The sequence below is a fragment of the Cornus florida genome, unplaced genomic scaffold, assembly GCF_030987335.1.
Source record: "Cornus florida cultivar Cherokee Brave unplaced genomic scaffold, ASM3098733v1 CherokeeBrave_3.0.0_Hap2_Chr04, whole genome shotgun sequence".
Classification (NCBI taxonomy): domain Eukaryota; kingdom Viridiplantae; phylum Streptophyta; class Magnoliopsida; order Cornales; family Cornaceae; genus Cornus; species Cornus florida.
This window is the reverse complement of record NW_026775574.1, coordinates 38,381,753-38,400,031: the sequence shown is the minus strand read 5'-3', so window position 1 is coordinate 38,400,031 and position 18,279 is coordinate 38,381,753. Positions and strand designations below refer to the sequence as shown.

At 38.8% G+C, this 18,279-nt stretch overlaps 1 protein-coding gene and 1 pseudogene across 2 annotated transcripts; one reads left to right on the top strand and one right to left on the bottom strand.

The window, feature by feature from the left end:
- Nucleotides 1-434: 434 nt before the first annotated feature.
- Nucleotides 435-5,561, top strand: LOC132303162 (pentatricopeptide repeat-containing protein At2g13420, mitochondrial-like). 2 transcript variants are annotated; one of them, XM_059800310.1, is made up of 2 exons: nucleotides 435-2,282; nucleotides 4,423-5,561. In XM_059800310.1, exon 1 carries the CDS (start codon nucleotides 646-648, stop codon nucleotides 2,266-2,268), a length of 1,623 nt encoding a protein of 540 aa, XP_059656293.1. In that variant the 5' UTR covers nucleotides 435-645; the 3' UTR covers nucleotides 2,269-2,282; nucleotides 4,423-5,561. The 2 variants fall into 2 exon arrangements, with proteins under 2 accessions (XP_059656293.1, XP_059656292.1); XM_059800309.1 differs by having other exon boundaries at nucleotides 436-2,282; nucleotides 4,961-5,561.
- On the bottom strand, nucleotides 4,452-11,264 carry LOC132304915 (uncharacterized; annotated as a pseudogene).
- Nucleotides 11,265-18,279: the final 7,015 nt, after the last annotated feature.

Here is an 18,279-nt window from a genome sequence, read left to right as displayed (position 1 = left end):
CAACAGAAACTGCTACAGCGCCAAAATCTAGAAAGCAGAAGCAGCCTACGTGATTCTGAAAAAAAATTGGTTAATTTAGAGAGCACAATTTCGTAGAGACTGCTGCAGCAGATGAACTAAGTAAATATTTTAATAGAGAGCAAAGTTACAATCTTAACCCACCGACCCCTCCCTGTATCCCCTATTTATTTTGTTAAAACGCTAAATTGTTTGCTGGGTGGGCCGGTTCGAGCTCGCCACTTACTTGCAAAATGGGCGGTTTACTAGAAAATCGTCCTGTTCGGGTGTGACAAACACCATCCGGGGTTGTAACAGTGTCAAACTTTCCAAAAATGGGCTACGAACTGGCCCATTTTTCACAGCTTGCAAGCTGACCACCCGCTCCACTCGGTCCACCCACCTCAACTGGTTGTGCTCTCAAATCCTAAAAATATATAAAATCAAAAAAACCCGGTATTCATCCAACAAACCTTCGATTGAGAAAAATCCAGGACAGCGGTTCCAGAATGTCAATCATATGACCGCTTTTTTCCTTTCAGGTACTTCCACAACCGTTTATTGCTCTTTCACTACTTCAAAAACCCCAACTCCATACCCAAATTCCTCATTTTCTTTCCATAATTTCGAAAAAGCGGAAAACTCTGGATGGCGTTGAGCTTGGGCCGTGCTCGTCCCATCACCACCCCCATCTGTCTTTTATCTGCCATCCGCTCCTTCTCTTCCCACTTGGATCCCAACACTACTACTACTATTACTGACCTTGAACTAGAACCAGAGCTAGGGTTCTGTTCACAAACCCCAAAACACTATCTTCCTTCACTCCAACCCACATCACACGACGCCCAATTGGTCTCCAACTTACTTATCCAACACCACAACCCTTTCCACATCATGGAGTCCTCTCTGCAACTCAATGGCATTAGGGTTTCGTCCCAACTCGTCCACCAAACCCTAATTCGCCTTAAAAATGTCTCCAAGATTGCATTTGGATTCTTCTGCTGGGCCAAAGACCAACCCGGGGATTACCAACACGATGTCACCGCCTACGACCTCATGATCGACATTTTGGGTAAAGTTAGACAATTCGACGTCGTCTGGCAATTGGTCATCGAGATGGATCAACAACAAAATGCAAAACCCACTTCCAACACTTTCAGAATATTGATTCGTAGGTTAGTTTCGGCTGGTTTAACTCGCCAGGCGGTTCGAGCATTCGATGACATGGAATGCTTTGTGGAACAAGGAGCAAATAGAGACGATTTCTGTTATCTTCTCGATACGCTCTGTAAGTATGGTTATGTGAAACTTGCGACAGAGATATTCAACAAAAGGAAACACATTTTCGAGCCCGAATCGAAATTGTACACGGTTTTGATATATGGGTGGTGTAAGATAAATAAGCCACGTATGGCGGAGAAGTTCTTTGTAGAGATGGTGGATCATGGGATTGAGCCGAATGTTGTCACTTATAATGTGCTTTTGAATGGTATTTGTCGGAGGTCCAGTCTGCATCCGGAGGACCGGTTTGAGAGGACAATTCGAGCCGCAGAGAACCTGCTTGTTGAAATGCGTGATAGAGGGATTGAACCTGATGTCACGAGTTATTCGATTGTGCTTCATGTTTATAGTCGGGCGCATAAACCCGATTTATCACTCGATAAGTTGAAGATGATGAAAGATAAAGGGTTGTGTCCTACAGTGGCGACCTATACATCTGTTGTGAAATGCCTTTGTTCATGTGGGAGACTCGTGGAAGCCGAGGAATTGCTCAATGAGATGGTATGCAATGGGGTTACTGTATCCGCTGCGACTTATAACTGCTTCTTTAAGGAGTATAGGGGAAGGGAGGATGCAGATAGTGCTTTGAAATTGTATCAAAAAATGAAGGAAGACTCTTTGTGCTTACTCAGTTTGCACACTTATAACATATTAGTGGGAATGTTTATCAAATTAAATCGCATGGATATTGTGAGAGAGTTATGGGATGATATGAAGGCCAATGGGTTTGGACCAGATTTGGATTCATATACATTGTTGATTCATGGATTATGCGAGAAACAGAAGTGGAGAGAGGCTTGCCAGTTTTTTGTAGAGATGGTAGAGAAGGGGTTTCTTCCACAGAAGGTTACTTTTGAGACACTATACCGAGGCTTGATACAAGCTGATATGTTGAGAACTTGGAGAAGATTGAAGAAAAAGCTTGATGAAGAGTCCATAACTTTTGGTTCAGAATTCCAACATTATCACTTTCAGCCTTATAGGAGATGATAATTCATCATAAGGTATCCTTCTTCTAAATTCTTTCTTAACATGAATCCTTTTGGTTTTTGGCTCATATTCTAAAACCTGGTAGACATAGTCTTGAGGAGTAATAAAATGATGCATATTCTAACATGAATCATCTTCTTCCCCCTCCTTTGAACAAAGTGGGGGGAAAAAAAGGACCTTCACAAACTAACGATGATAAAGAGTTGGACTGACTCCTTAGTTGAATTCCTCGAAGATGATTGGACATATGGAAAAGAATAACATTTATGTTTCATTTGGACAAATGAATGAATTTGAAATCGAGCCATCAAGGAGATTTGGGTTTAAATAAAAAGGTTGGCTTCCTGGAATTGGATCCCAGAGCATGGAATACAGTTTTTATTACAATCCTTGTGCAACTAAAATCCTTATTGGCATGGATTTCAAATATAACTCCTTGTACCTTTTTATTTGAAATCCATACATATAATCCTGTCAAACCAATCCATGCATGTTCTAAAAACTGGAACATAAATTGTAAAATCTAAATATTAAATACACTTCTTAAACAATTTAACATAAATTTATCCATTTGAAATCCTTGAATCCAAATGGAGCCGTAGTTTGCTTGATATGCAAAACATATTCATTGCAGATGGCGTGTACAAACTACAAAATGAATCATTTTTAGTTCTGGGTGGTGTTTAAATATCCATCTAAATGCATTTAATTACCAAATGCAATACATAATATAAGGCATTCGATACGTACTGAGTTACTCCAAACAAGCATCTATACTCTATACTCATTTGCTGTTGTATCACTCGATCCATCTGCTAATCATTTGTTGGAATGGACTTTTTTTTCCCTTATGATTACTAAAAGCCTGAATAATATTATCCCAAATAATACAATTTTTTTGTTCGCGGCACTTAAAATGGACATTATGCATGATTTAAGCCTAAATTATTTTTGCACAACATATTCTTTTTGTGTGTTCTCAATTTTAAGACAAAACCTTTCATAATTTATTTCTTTATTTTTGGTCTTAAAGATGTTTTGTATTGTATCATGCATTATTTGAGGGGAAGCACAGCTATTCCTTTGTTGTACAGACTAGCTGCATACTTTATATGGTAGAATATAAATATATGATTCCAAGTACACAAAAATAAAATAAACAAAAATAATTCCAAAAAATGGGGATGATAATGGGTCAATTGTTCAACCTACTCCTTATTTTAGCTGTGATCTTCATTTCCAAGTGCGTGCAAAAAAAAAAAAAAAAATTGAATAAAAAGGGAAAGGAACATTCAGACGTACCCTTATCATTATTATTTTTTTCATACTAGTACTTTTCAGTAAATTTTTCACATTTCATTTAGTGATATATGGAATATATTTGTTAACTGGAATTTTCTGAGTCGGTTATTAGTGGATTGGTTATAGTTGTTATGCTTCCCCTGGTAGCACTGACACACAATCTGCTTCCTACATATTTACTTCTTTTGAAATGGCACCCATGAACTTGTTGGGAAGAAATCCTTTGATTCATCACCCATCAAGAGAGCAGCAAGCAAAAGACGAATCATAAAGCTTCACAATCAATGGAGATGAAGAACATAAAAAATCAGATTTTACTCGAATAAATCATAGGAAAATGTCAATAAAAGTTTCTCTGAAGTTGGACGAAACACTCCAACCTAGAGTTCTAAGTTGCACTATGTGGTTCAGTATAGTGCTTTCTGAATGATGCATAAGGACCACCACTGAAACAGTCTTCGATATAACATTTCAAGAAGGCCTAGGAAATCCAGTTGCAACCTTGGTTGTAACTAAATCTCTCTAACTTCTGATAGCTACAATTAATCACCTAAATAGATGATATTCAGCAATTTCTACAACCTCAAGAAAACCAAAGGGATGTGTAAAAGTCTTATATGTAATGGATCCAACCAGTCTGAAAATGCAGGCTAATCTGAAAAAGGTTCACGACAAGGCGTTGCTGAGAGGAATAGGATATCTATTAAGCAAATAACATCATACTAATATATTAAACCACATATATTTAATTTCTTATCATGTGAGATAGTAACTACTTGCAAGTGCTACTGAGGTGGCATGTTATGTTACTGATCAAGTTTTTTTTTTTTTTTGGTAAACAATGGCTTGCAGAGCATGCAGTGGTGAAAAGCAAGTAAAATCTAGAATACGAACTGAATTAGACATGTAAACGTGAAATCTAGTCCAGTCTCACGGCTATCCATGCCACTGCCAGCAGCAAGCATCTCCATCTTCCTCTGCACCATTTGCAGTTCTGCCTTCACATCATTGTGTTGCACATACCCATAGAGGTTACAAAGAGCAACATCTACACTCACCACTTCATTGATTATCTTCCTACGCTTCTCATGAACATCTAACCCTGTAGACATCAGTTTGGATATCAATGACCACCCACCAGACTTGCTCTTCATCGCTGGCATGGACAAGAATAGCAAAAGAGATCGAAAAACGGATATGACTGTAGTACTAACTTCTCTTAGCAATTTAACCAACATTGACAAGTGATCATCTAAAACTAGGGCAGGAAATGCTCTGGTTTTGCTTTCAATTGGCTTCAATGCTCTGATGCACTCGGAGATGTCTTTTTTAGCCTTCTTCCTGAAGCTAATGTAAGCGCTAATACTACATTTGATGCTTGATTCACCAGTCATCCTTCGTAAAGCTTATTGAAGGCGCTGCAAATGTTCCTTCATCATCGACAAGATATCCCGTGCAGTGCCACATGTGTCCAGCAATGTCCCTGAGCCATCTAGTGCCTCTTCCACTACTTTTTCATTTTGATGGTGAAGAGCTTGTTGGGTGGAGCAGAGCGCTAATGAGTTCCTCAATACAAGCATACAACTCCGTGAGCCCAACTAGGCCTTCTTGAATAGTTTCGGCTCCTAATGCTTCTTGTTGCAGATTCTGATGATGCTTTCCATGCTTTAAGCTTGTCCAACTCTGCTTCAATTTTGACAGAAGTGGGCTGCAACCTGTAAGGTAAGCTAATGGACCTCACAGGATGCAATGCAGATGGACATTCCGTTGTTCTTGTACTGCAAATGCTGAAAGTACTCAATACACAAGTGAAGCTTGAGCAACAGTGATTATCTTCAATCTATTTGTAGGAACACAATGAAGGCAACATTGAATTATTGGTGCCAGGGCAGTAGTATGAAATGCCTGTGATGTCGAGGTTTGTATTCATATTGTATTCAAATTGTAACAATTTTCGCCAACAATATGCAATGTTGAATTCTTTGTTTTAATCTTGTGGTCTTGAAGTGGGCAAATTGCATTTTTGTCCTTACAATGTAATTACATTTTTGTCCTTTCGACAACAGTAAGATGCCATTAGTTCTTGTGCGTTTCTTTGTCCTTATTTTGTCGACCACACTTCAGAATAATTCGCCAGAGTAAAATCATTTCAGACCACAGCACGCTAGCATGGCATATTCATGAATTTCTTGATTCAAAGAACCATAGTTGAATACCACCAATACGTTAATTTTTAGCACTAGATTGCTATTTGTCTAAGACACTATAATTGGAAAAATAAGATTTCATTGGACACAAGAAATTATATCTACTCCTATTGATTTATCTCGCAATGCCAGTGAAATCATAAAAAATTAAATTATCACTTGGAACAATGCATGGTTGCAGAAATAAATATAGGTGTACTTAGGAGACAAGGGGCAACAAGGTAATGAACATTCTTATCGCCTATTAAATGTTTGTTGTACATTTTTTTATTATTTTTTTGGGCAAGTTTTCGCACATTTGTTCGCTTAAACCCCCCGAACTGAAGGGATCAAAATCGCCTCTAGCGCCAGTGATATGTCCCAGCCGGTGAGATAGTAAAATGAGCAAAATACAAAGTAAAAGTACAGAAGGTAAAAAACGTATACTATATTTGAATATTGCTTCTTATACTATGTGTATGGATCCACCAAACAACAATTAAAAAGGCAACAATTGAGTTGTATTTCAATTTTCATACCCTCAATTTTTTTTTTCATTTTTTCACCTTCTTCACCTCAAATGTTCAATTTTGCTTTCTACTCTCTCTCTCTCTCTCTCTCTCTCCACAATCCCAAGAGAAAAATGATTACGGTAATGTTTGTGATATTTATATATTTATATATATATGTGTGGTAATAAATTTTAAAAAGAAAAAAAAAAGTCAAAGGAAAGTTTTTGGTGGTGGGACCCACCACTAATTTTTATTATTATATTTATTTATTATTATTTTTTTAATGTGGCCAAGAGGCTATGTTTTTGGCCTCACTTCTTTTTCTCTCCCTTTCTGATAAGCCTTCTCCTTCTCTTCTCTTTTTCTTTTTTCTTTCTTCTCAAATTTCAAGTTTTGATTAATCCCCAACCGTTAGGAGATTTTTGGTGCCGTTTGCGACAAAACGAAGAGTTCAACGAGATCTACGCATGGGTGTAAGCAATTTATCATTTGGTGCATCCTAGAAAATTCAAAATTTAGGGTTCAAATTGGGGGTTTTCATCATTTTGAGATAAGAGTGTTCTAATATACAATTTCTTAGATTTCTTGTGAAGTTTTTTTTTTTTTTTATTTTTTTTTAATTAGACTCTAAGCATGCTTAAATTTAATTTTGTCTTGATTATGTTTATTGTGATTGTTGGTATTTAAGTGATAAAGGCATGCTAGGTGTTAAGTGAGTTTAGAAATATGATTAAACCTTTTGTGTGAACAAGCATGCTTAGTGTTGATGTATTATGTGACGGCCCAAGTTTTTCAACCTGGTGTGTCAGTGATGAACCAAAAGTTAATCCGATAACGGATTCGAAATGCAGAAGCAAAAGATGAAATCATAATCCTTTGAGATATAAACCATCTCTAATACATCAATGTGACATTCCATAAGGTTACGGAAGTTAAAGAGAGCAAAACAGGAAGCTAGAGTTGAAACGGGCAAAATCCGATAATGAAGGGCAAAACAGTCAATTCACAATTAAAGAGAGAAACTTGACTCAAAACAAGTTAAATAAGGTGAATACAACCTAATCTAACCATTTCAAGACATTCCAACAGGTTTTAAGAACATTGGCCAAGAATCCCACAAGTTGCCCTTTCCTAGTTTAGGTGAAAACTGACCCTACCTCACTAAAACATGAATAACTTCCACAATGTTTAGAATCTGAAAATGGCATAAGTACCATTGGAAATATGACTCAAAATTCTTGAGTTTAGGCTCAAAAATCACCCCATTTGGATAAGGAACGAAGGAGTTATGGTCTTTCGAAGTTGGATCATCAGTGCTAAATTGAAATCTGGAAGTGCTGGTGCACAGGGGCTATTTCGGTTGACCGACTTAGAGTTTCGGTCGCCCGAAACTCACAGAATGTTTTCTAAAGGTTGATTTTTACTGTTCATTTGGTCTCAAAAAGGGATCGATCGACCGAGATGGAGTTTCGGTCGACCGAAACTCCTCGAAATGCTACTGAAAGCTCCTCCAAACATATGGAATTGCAATGGAACCTATGTGATTCATTCTACCCACATGCATAGATCAAAAATTAATTCATTTTAAGGAAGATTGAACATATGAACATGTCATTCACAAGAATTTCATGTGGCAAACCTCCAAGATGGTTAAAATACATTTTTAAAGAAAAGTTGGCACCTAATGGATACAAGTACTAATTTAAACATGCTTGGCCCTTGGCCTCCATACATATATGCTTCTAATATCAAAAGTAAGTACTTAAGTATCATTACACATTAAGGTAGCTACATTAGCCTCAAAAATACCATACATCCATGGTATGCAAAAATATAACATTAAAAGAAAAGCATTCTAAACATTTGCATGTCAATATACAAAAATGGTCCAAATTGCTCATTAGCCTCTAAGGATGATGAGCATCCAAGAACATAGTCTTCTTACCTGAAAAATAACCAAAACCATTAGGGTGAGTAATCAAGTTACTCGTAGGAAGAAGCATATGCGTATACCCTAAAGTTTCAATATCATTGCAAGATCAATATAGACGAATACAAGGGAACATTCCACTTAATGTCTATGTTCAAGGTGTTCTAAGGGATCATCTTAAGCTAACTTAAATATTTCTTAGCAACACATATCAATATCAATGTACTTAATAACATCAATTCGCCAATAACGAAAATCACAAGTTACAATTAAGCATTGGTTGTCAACTTGGAATTTAATGCGAAATCAACTAGTGGAATACTTGGACATCACGTCTCGGACTAAACCAAGATCAAAATGGTTATTCCGGGCATTACCCTGCTGGGAAAACCACCCTAGTGCGCACTATCTCAATTGGGGAGAACTCATACCTCCCGCACTAAAGCCAAACTTTAGCCATGTCATTGTAACAATGTCCCAAGAGAATCCAAAATATATCAAGTTCAAACTTATACATAGATAATAAGGCATATCAACCACCTTACAAGCACAAGTACTTTGAAACCACACAAACCATGTCTTAGGGTTCCAAGTCTAGAATGGCATGCTAAATGACAAGTCATCATCATGATATTATGCACAATATCATACCACTAACTCATCAATTTCAATCATGCCTCAACAATAAGTTTTATACACTAAATATCAACATTTAAAGCAATAAGCTTCTATATTATTTACAATTTGTAATCCACAAGAACATAGAATTATTATCTTAACAAATATAGCAATTCAAGTCAATGGAAATTGCATATAACATTAATAATTCCACAAGAGTTCTATATCATCACTACATGTGAAAATACAAGAATTTAGCATACTACTAAATTATATAATCCTTCTACACATGGTTTATACATATCATACATGCTTAAATCCATAAACCTTAAGTCAAGATATAAGGGTTTCCTATAATATACAAGACTATCATATTAAAAGCATGTATACAATATATATTAAACCCCAAGGATTATAAAACACTTAAAATATAAACATACTACCACCCCTACCTCAATAGAGAATTGAATCTCTATAATCCAAGCAAGCAAGCTCAAAATGTAAAACAAGTTTAGGGTTAATGAAGAAGAGAGTGAGGGGAAACTTTTGTGTTCCAAAGTTTTAAGTCTAGGGTGAATGAAAGGAGGCAGTCAAAGCTATTAACTAAGTTTTTCTCCAATGGTGGCTAGGCTAAGGTTCTTGAAGAACATGTGAAATGCAAAAGATAAAGTGTGAAATGGTGAGTGGAAGGGCTAGAAATCCTCCACTTACTATGTGTTCTTACACTACCTCTCTCTCACACACAATGCAAGACTAAATCATGATCCTACACTTGTCACAAATCCAATGCTCTTTCCTAGGCTCAATCTTAAGCCTACACTTGTCAACCATCTAAGCCAACAAGTGCACCAATCCTAGGCCAACACGTGGGTGAATCTCCACCCTCCAAATGTCAAAAGATTACACATCCAAATCACTCCACCCCATTGCCAACAAGTGGCACTATGAGAATATGACACTTGTCACATTTTCTAAAAATTGCAAAAAGGTCCTTTTTGAAAATATCTTCCAAAATAAATTACAAAATGGTCCCTAAGATGAAAAATAATTACTTTAGGTAATTACACAAAAATTCCAAAAATAATGAATAATTACAATAAAGTATGCACCCATGACTTTTATGAAAAAGTAAGCAATTAACATGCTTTCTACAAAAGTAAAAATACAAACATCATGGAAATCAAATATCATGGATGCATGCAAAATCGGAATCAAACCCGAGCACAAGAAGTGAGGTTATGCAAGGAAAAATTGATAAACGGGAAAAAAAATGAAATAAGGAAAAGACAAAATAAGAAAAAGACGAAAAAAAGAAAATCACCGAAAAAATAAAAGGAGGAAAAAGACCGGGTCATTACAACCTACCCTCCTTAAAAGGATTTCGTCCCCGAAATCGAGTCGTACCTGAAAGAGAAAACAAATGGGGATACTGAGAGCGAACCTCCTGCTCAAGCTCCCAGGTAGCCTCCTCAACGCCATGATGTCTCTACAAGACCTTAACCAATGGAATGGTCTTGGTCCGCACAACTTGCTCCCGTGAATCAAGAATCTGGACTAGAGCCTCCTCGTAGGTCACATCCTTATCAACAACAACATCTGTCCACCGTAAAACATGCGATAGATCCGGCTCGTACTTCCTCAACATAGATACATGAAAGACGTCGTGAACCCTATCCAGGTCTGGCGGCAATGCCAAACGATAAGCAACTTCACTGACGTGCTCCAAAATCTGAAATGGTCCAATGAACCTAGGAGACAACTTGCCCATCTACCGAAATCTCAGAAGTCCCTTCCGTGGAGAAATCTTGAAAAAGACGTGGTCCCCTACCTCAAAAGACAAGATCCCCTTCTCTTATCAACATAACTCTTCTGTTTGCTCTGAGCTGTAGCCAATTGCTGCCGAATTAACTTAATTTTCTCTGTAGTCTCAAAGACAATATTGGGACCCAAGGCGATTGTGTCACCTACCTCAGTCCAACAAACTGGTGATCTGCAAGGTCTGCCATACAACGCATCAAAAGGTGCCATGCCAATACTGGTCTGGTAACTATTGTTGTAGGCAAACTCAACCAAGGGTAAGTAGTCTTCCCAACTACCCCCAAAATCCAAAATACAATCCCGTAACATATCCTCCAATATCTGAATGGTACGCTCTGACTGACCATCAGTCTGAGGATGGAATGCCGTGCTGAAATAAAGCCCCGTGTCAAGAGCCTCCTGAAAACTCTGCCAAAAGTGAGACGTGAACCTAGGATCCCTATCCGAAACAATGGATACTGGAACCCCATGAAACTTGACAATCTGCCCCACGTACAGTCCACTAAGTTTCTTTGCGTCATCTATCACTGCCATAGGCAAAAAGTGAGCCGTCTTAGTCAGTCTATCAACAATAACCCAAACGGCATCATTCCTTGCCTTGGATTTTGGAAGTCCCGTCACGAAATCCATAGTGATGTGCTCCCACTTCCACTCTGCCACTGGTAATGGTTGCAACAACCATGCCGGCCTCTGATGCTCTACCTTCACTTGCTGACAAGTAAGACATTTAGCCATGAACTGAGAAACATCCTATTTCATGCCTTTCCACCAAAACTGTCTCAGCAAATTGTGATACATCTTCGTACCACCAGGATGAACTGCGAGTCGAGAATGGTGAAAATCCTGAAGAACAACGTCACGACAAGACAGAGGAACAACCATCTTCCCTTTGTACCTGAGACCACCGCCTGAATGCAAGGTCCAACCCTCTACATTCTCGCCACCTGAAATTCGATCGTAGATGGACTTCATCTTCCCATTTTCCTGCTGTGCCTCAATAACTTTGCTAACAAGAGCTGGTTGAGCCACAAGGCTAAACAAAATAGCCGGTGAAACATCCTCATACAACTACATACCAAGATCTGCAAGCTCTTTTAGCATCTTCCATCTGTGAATGGAAATGCTAGTAAGAGACCCCGTGACTTCCTACTCAAAGCATCAGCCACCACATTGGCCTTCCCCGGATGATACTGCAACTCAAAGTCGTAGTCCTCCATGAACTCAACCCATCTGCGCTGTCTCAAGTTCAAATCCTTCTGAGAGAAAATATACTTGAGACTCTTGTGATCGAAGAAAACCTCGAACTTCTCCCCATACAAATAATGTCTCCACCCCTTCAAGGCAAAGATAACTGCTGCCAACTCCAGATCATGAATCAGATAGTTCAACTCGTGAGTCTTCCATTGTCGAGACCCATAAGCTACCACCCGTTCGGTCTGCATCAGAACACAACCTAAACCTTCTTGGGGGTGTGATAAGCGCCGAATATTGCATATTCAAGCGCCCTTAATTGCATTAATTAAGTCCATTGTTCGTTTAATTATGTAGATTACTTTCATTTTTATGTTTTTGTGCATTTTCAGGTTCAATTGCAATAAAGGAGCAAGAAGGGTGTTTTGTAGATTTTTGATCAACAATGTGCTCAAAAGCTGAATTTTAGGCAGCAGTGGAACTCGATTTTGATTGCCACTTTTGACCCAGAAAGCTCGAGATCTGGACTTCCATTATAAAATGGAATATTTAGAGCTCTGAATTAGCTTTCTAAATCTTCAAACGGTTTGTCATTTGAAGCCTGGAGCAGAGAGTTATGGCCTTGTTACCAGAGGTGCGCAGAACTGCCTGGCAGCAATGAAATTCTGCCTTGATCTTCATTTTCTACCAACCATCCTTGAGAATTGGATCTCCACCAAAACATGAAGTTTTTAGACCTCTGAAATAGCTTTCCAAATCTTCAAATGGTTTGTCATTCGGAGTTTGGAGCACAAAGTTATGGCCGTTTTACCAAAGTAGGTCCGGGCAGAGCAAACCAAGCATAGGGCATTCTGCCCAATTTTCGAGTGCTCGAGGCCCTATTTCGAGCACTTGAAATTAGGCAGAATTCTACACGACTCAGCCCACTTGTGCTCAGATTTTAGCCCTTTTGGATTGCCTCCTTTATGAAGTGGTTGGAGATGTTGGTTGGTAGCTTTTGGGGTGGATAAGTGATCTAGATAAGGGAAGCAAAGCTACTCATTATCTCTTAAGCTACATTTTGCAAGATAGAGGAGAGGGAAGAGAGCAAGAAAAGAGAGGAGTTCTTCAAGCAAAGGAAGGAGCACGAAAATGGAGTCTTGGATGGAGCTTCTTCCTTCTTCTAGCTTAGCAATGGGTAACTAACTCTTTCTCTAGGGAGGTGATGAAGTCCCTCCCTTGTAAGCATGTCCTAGGGTAGTCTATATTGGGGGATTGCAATGTATATTTATGGTCTTTTTCATAGCTAAGAGCACTTCATTTGGTGTAATGAATGTTTATATATATATGGATGATTTCTTTAAGCTCATTATTTTATGTTAGGTGATGTCTTGTATTAATCTTTTAGCTTGAGTTTACATGGTGAGAATGGAAACAAGGTTATGAAATGATTTAATGGTATGTTGATAGGTGACTTTGATAGACCATTGCTTAGGAAATCCTTTGATGGTGTATGCTTAATCTCTAGCTCCATGTGCTTCATCATTTTGTCAAGAATTTGATAGTCTTTCATTTAAGTAAACGTGTATAAGCTACACCTTAGTTAGGTAGTCTAAATATGTTTACCCTTTTGATGGATTATACTTGTTTGAGACCTAATGTACCTCTTGATTACTTACATGGCAACTATGTGTTGCCATGTAGTTCTTGACCATCATATGTTGTTTTTCCCCTAATTTAGGTCTAATCTAGCATATGTATAGGGATGGAGGCGGATTCACTTCCTTAGTCTTCTTTACTCGTCTTTCATCTCTTAAATTCTTACAAGTTTTTCATTAATGCATATTTCAATTCATGGTATAAGTGACAAACAATCAACAACTCTTTATTACACCTCATCATCCTAAGAATGATTCTAGACATTTAGGTTGCTTTAGACTAGCGTAGTCCCAGTGGTTCGACTTACCCGACCAATAGCCCTATTTTACAATGATTCGTGCTATTGCGAAGGTTGATGTATAGTTGATCAACCGATCAATTTTTAGCGCCGTTGCCCGGGACTTGCATACGGTTTAGCAACCAAAGTTTTTGGGTTAAACTTAGTGTGATTGTTAATATTGTGTTTTGTGCATATTTCTCGTGTGGTTTAACCATTTTTATGTTGTAAGATTCTAGGGACTCAACTCTAGCCGTGGGAACGCTAGCAAAGTGTAAGTCTAGAGGACCCTAGGTAAGCTTCTTGACCTTTTAGTTTCGCATTGTTATATTTTGTGCATGTGTTAAGCTTAGAAGTAGTTAATTTATTTGCAAGCCCTTGTTGAGGCTATATTATTGTTTTAATTTCGTGTTCAAGCATCGGTCGTTGTCGTGGCTATTTATTTTCTGTCTTGATAATTGAGGAGAAAGGGAACATCGTATGTGGAGTTGTGGTTGATGAATTGCTTTGTTGAGTATATGCTTTGTTGTTGATGTTCGGTCGTAGGTCACTTTCCTTACCCACAATCGATTCTCCCATTGATATTAACTCTCTTGAAAGAACTCTTAGACGGAACCCTAGGGAACCTACTCTTACACGGGATCTTGAAACTGAATTTAATACAATGGGGGATAATATAGGAAATCCGGGGAATGAAAGGGCTGAAATTCCTAATATCGAGCCAATGACTCTTAGAGATCATTTCATCCCTACCACCTATGCTTCTCCATCTTGCATAGTGATGCCAAACATCGATGCAGCTCAATATGAGATCAAATCTAGTACCATCCAAATGCTTCCATCTTTTCATGGTTTTAATAATGAAGATCTATATAAGCATCTCGATGAGTTCCTTGAAATCTGTTCGACCATCCGGTTGAGAGGATTTCCTGAAAATGCACTCCACTTACATCTTTTCCCATTCTCCCTAAAGGATAGGGCAAAATATTGGTTGAACTCCCTCGTTCCCAACTCTATTACTTCTTGGGCTCAACTGCAACAAGAATTTCTTAAGAAGTATTATCCGGTGAGTAAAACCAACCAAATGAGGCGTTCCATTCTAAGCTTTTCTCAAGTTGATGGAGAACAACTCCACGAGACTTGGGAAAGGTTACAAGATCTTCTTCGGAAGTGTCCTCATCATTTGATCCCAAAATGGCAATTAGTGCAAGCTTTCTATGCCGGCTTGACTGACACCCATAGATTCATGGTTGACTCTTCTTGTGGTGGGATGTTCATGTCCAAGAATGCGGATGAGGCTTGGACCTTACTTGAGAATTTGAGTGAAAATTCACTTCAACACAATTCTCGTAGGGCTCCGACCTTAACCACTCCAAAGAACACTAATCCTTGTCAACAAAAATCAATAAGGGAGGAATCTTCTCAAGTGGATGCCATTGCTCATAAATTCTACCAATTGATGGCACCACATCTTCCCCCTTCATTGTCTCAAAATTTGGCAAGTTCGGTTTGTACTTCATGTACTAGTCCATTCCATCTCTCGGAAGATTGCCCCACACCGAAGCAATTTCCCAATCCCAACCAAGAGCAAGCTAATGCCATGTTCTCAAGGCCCGGGCATAACCCGTATTCCAATACATTTAATCCAGGTTGGAGGGACCATCCGAATTTTTCGTGGAGGCAACAAGCCCCACAAAATTCCCAACTTCAAAATCAAGGGCCTCAAAATCAGCCCTCTTCTCAATATCAAGGTAGGCCTTTCCAAGCCTCTTCAAGCTACCAACCTCCATACAATCCAAATGTCTCCACTCAACCTCCTGTGAATCCAATTGATGAGATAGTGGCTGCAAACAAGCAAATGATGGAATCATTAAATGTGCAAATGATGGAATCATTAAATGTGCAAATGATGGAATCATTAAACAAGCAAATCATGGATTCCAACAAGCATCTCTTGACATCCTTGCAACTTACTCTCCAGATGGTTCACTCCTATACTCAATCCATAGCTAGGCTCGAAAATCAAATGGGACAAATAGCTAACCAAGTGAACCAACTTCTTCAAAAAGACAAGGGTAAGCTTCCCGCTCAACCATTTGAAAATCCTAGAGGGATACATGCAATTGATGAAACCCCTCTTCCGAGTGGGCCGAGTCTTGAGCATGTTCAAGCTATCACCACCCTTCGGAGAGGTAAAGTGGTTGACAACAAGGTCGATGGAGACAAAAGTGAACAAAATCCTCCTTTGAAAAATCCAAATTCAAGCTCTTCCAATCCAAATCCAAGTTCTTCTTGTCCAAATACCATTCACGGAAATCCCACGCATGTCACCCCAAATGTGGAAACTACTTATGAGCCAAAAGATCCGTTCCCTCAACGTCTTCAAGAGTCGACACATTTTGGGAATAAGAATTGCAAAATTCAAGACATGTGGGAGGTCTTTAGGCAAGTAAAGATCAATCTTCCTCTCCTGGATGCTATCAAGCAAATTCCTCCCTATACAAAATTCCTTAAGGATTTGTGCACTCAAAAGCGCATTTCCAGAAGTCATTTACCAAAGAAAGTGAGGTTAACCGAAAATGTTAGTGCGATCATTCAGCACAGCACTCCTCCGAAGTATAAGGATCCGGGTGCCCCCACAATCTCTTGTGTCATTGGTGACAACAAAATCGAGAGGGCCCTCCTTGACTTAGGAGCTAGTGTGAATTTGATTCCATATTCGGTTTATCTACAACTTGGTTTGGGAGATCTTAAACCAACTCCGATAGTATTGCAACTTGCTGATAGATCTATTAAGCAACAACGGGGAATCATTGAAGATGTTATCATAAAGGTGGATAGGTTCTACTTCCCGGTAGACTTCGTGGTTCTTGATACGGAACCAGTCCACGACCCAAGAAAACACATTCCCATAATTCTTGGACGTCCTTTTCTAGCTACAGCTAATGCTTCTATTAACTGTAGAACCGGATTGATGGATATCTCTTTTGGGAATATGAATGTTAAGCTCAATATTTTCAATGCTGTGCATCTTTCTCTGGATGAGAGTGAGTGTTTTGCAATCACTATTGCTGATGAACTCATTGAAAATCTAATTCCACCTCCTTCAACGGAGGATCCCCTACAAGCTTGCTTGGTCCACTCTGATTTTGAGGATTTTGATGAGGAAAAATCCATTCGGGAAGTCAACTCTTTGCTTGATATTCCATCACCATTTTCCTCTCCTTTATGGGAAACACCAAATCCATCTCTATCTTGGGATTGTCCATCTCCTTCCATTTCTTCACCGGAGTTACCTCAACATTTTGAAGGTGAACCACCGGACAAGGGTAAGGAGAATGTTGGCAAGTTGCTAGAAATTCTTCCAATCATTCCGGCCCAATCTAGAATCATTGTCCATGATACTCAACCTATGAACAAACCATTTGAGTACAATGAGGTATATGAATTGGAGATTGCAAATATGAAAGGTCATGATCCTCCCATTGTTAGTCAAGACATTGACATTCAACGAGCCTCTATAATCTCGAACAAGCAACACCTTTGCTTAAATCTTAAAATAAAAGAAGTAAGATTAAAAGCGATGCTCAAATCCTCTAAGGCCAAACTTGTTTCTCTTCGGAAGGATCAAATTCCCTCACCATTCATTGATCCAAGTTTGAGACCATATGAAGGAGGCAAGTTGCATACGGAGCGTTAAGGATCCATCTCTCCAATGGATCCCGATCCTGGTTCATCTAGCTATCGACATTAAATTTAGCAAAGCAAGGGAAGAAATTCTTTCGATGTTCTAAGCTTCCCTACCTTCTCAAATTGCTCGTGCCTTGAAATTTTTTGGGAAATGGTTTAGAAAAGCCAAAAATTTGATTTTTCTGAAATGGTCTTCAGTTGTATTCCGCAATTTCAGACCGGCCTCTTAGACCTTCTCAGCTCTAATTTTCATTCCCGAAAATTTCCATCGCTTTCTAGCAATTTCATAGGATCTTTGGCATGCAACTCACATACATAACCTCTTATCTTCACTGCATGGTTGGATCATGGTTCCTCAAAATCATCCATGAATTGTGTGAATTTGCAAAAAGCTTGAAGTGATATGGATAGGTTTGAAAATTTTCCCAAATTTTGCACGGTTTGAAAAATTTTCTAAATTTTCCATGCATTGCATTAAAAAATGTCTTCACCATCAATTCGAATGCTACTGTCAAAGTTTGGAGCAATCTAACTCTCATTTGGATTGCTCCAAACTTTCTCACCATCATTCCGAGGCTACTGCTTGTATTTGGAGCGCTCTAGCTTCCATTTGGATTGCTCCAATTGTGAACCAAACTTCCATGAGCCTACTGCCTTCATTTAGAGCACTCTAGCTCCCATTTGGATTGCTCCAAATTTTCAGCCCAACTTCCGTAGCCTTCTAAGCCATTTTAGAGCACTCTAAATTCTGGTTTGAGTGCTCGAACTCCATGCACCAACCAACCCTCACTCTCTGCCGAAATCTCGAGCACTCGCAATACCATTTTGATTGCTCGAAATTGCTTGCAC

Bases quoted from the DNA above. Each gene is read 5' to 3' on its own strand.
- LOC132303162 (XM_059800310.1), top strand. From the start codon at position 646: ATGGCGTTGAGCTTGGGCCGTGCTCGTCCCATCACCACCCCCATCTGT.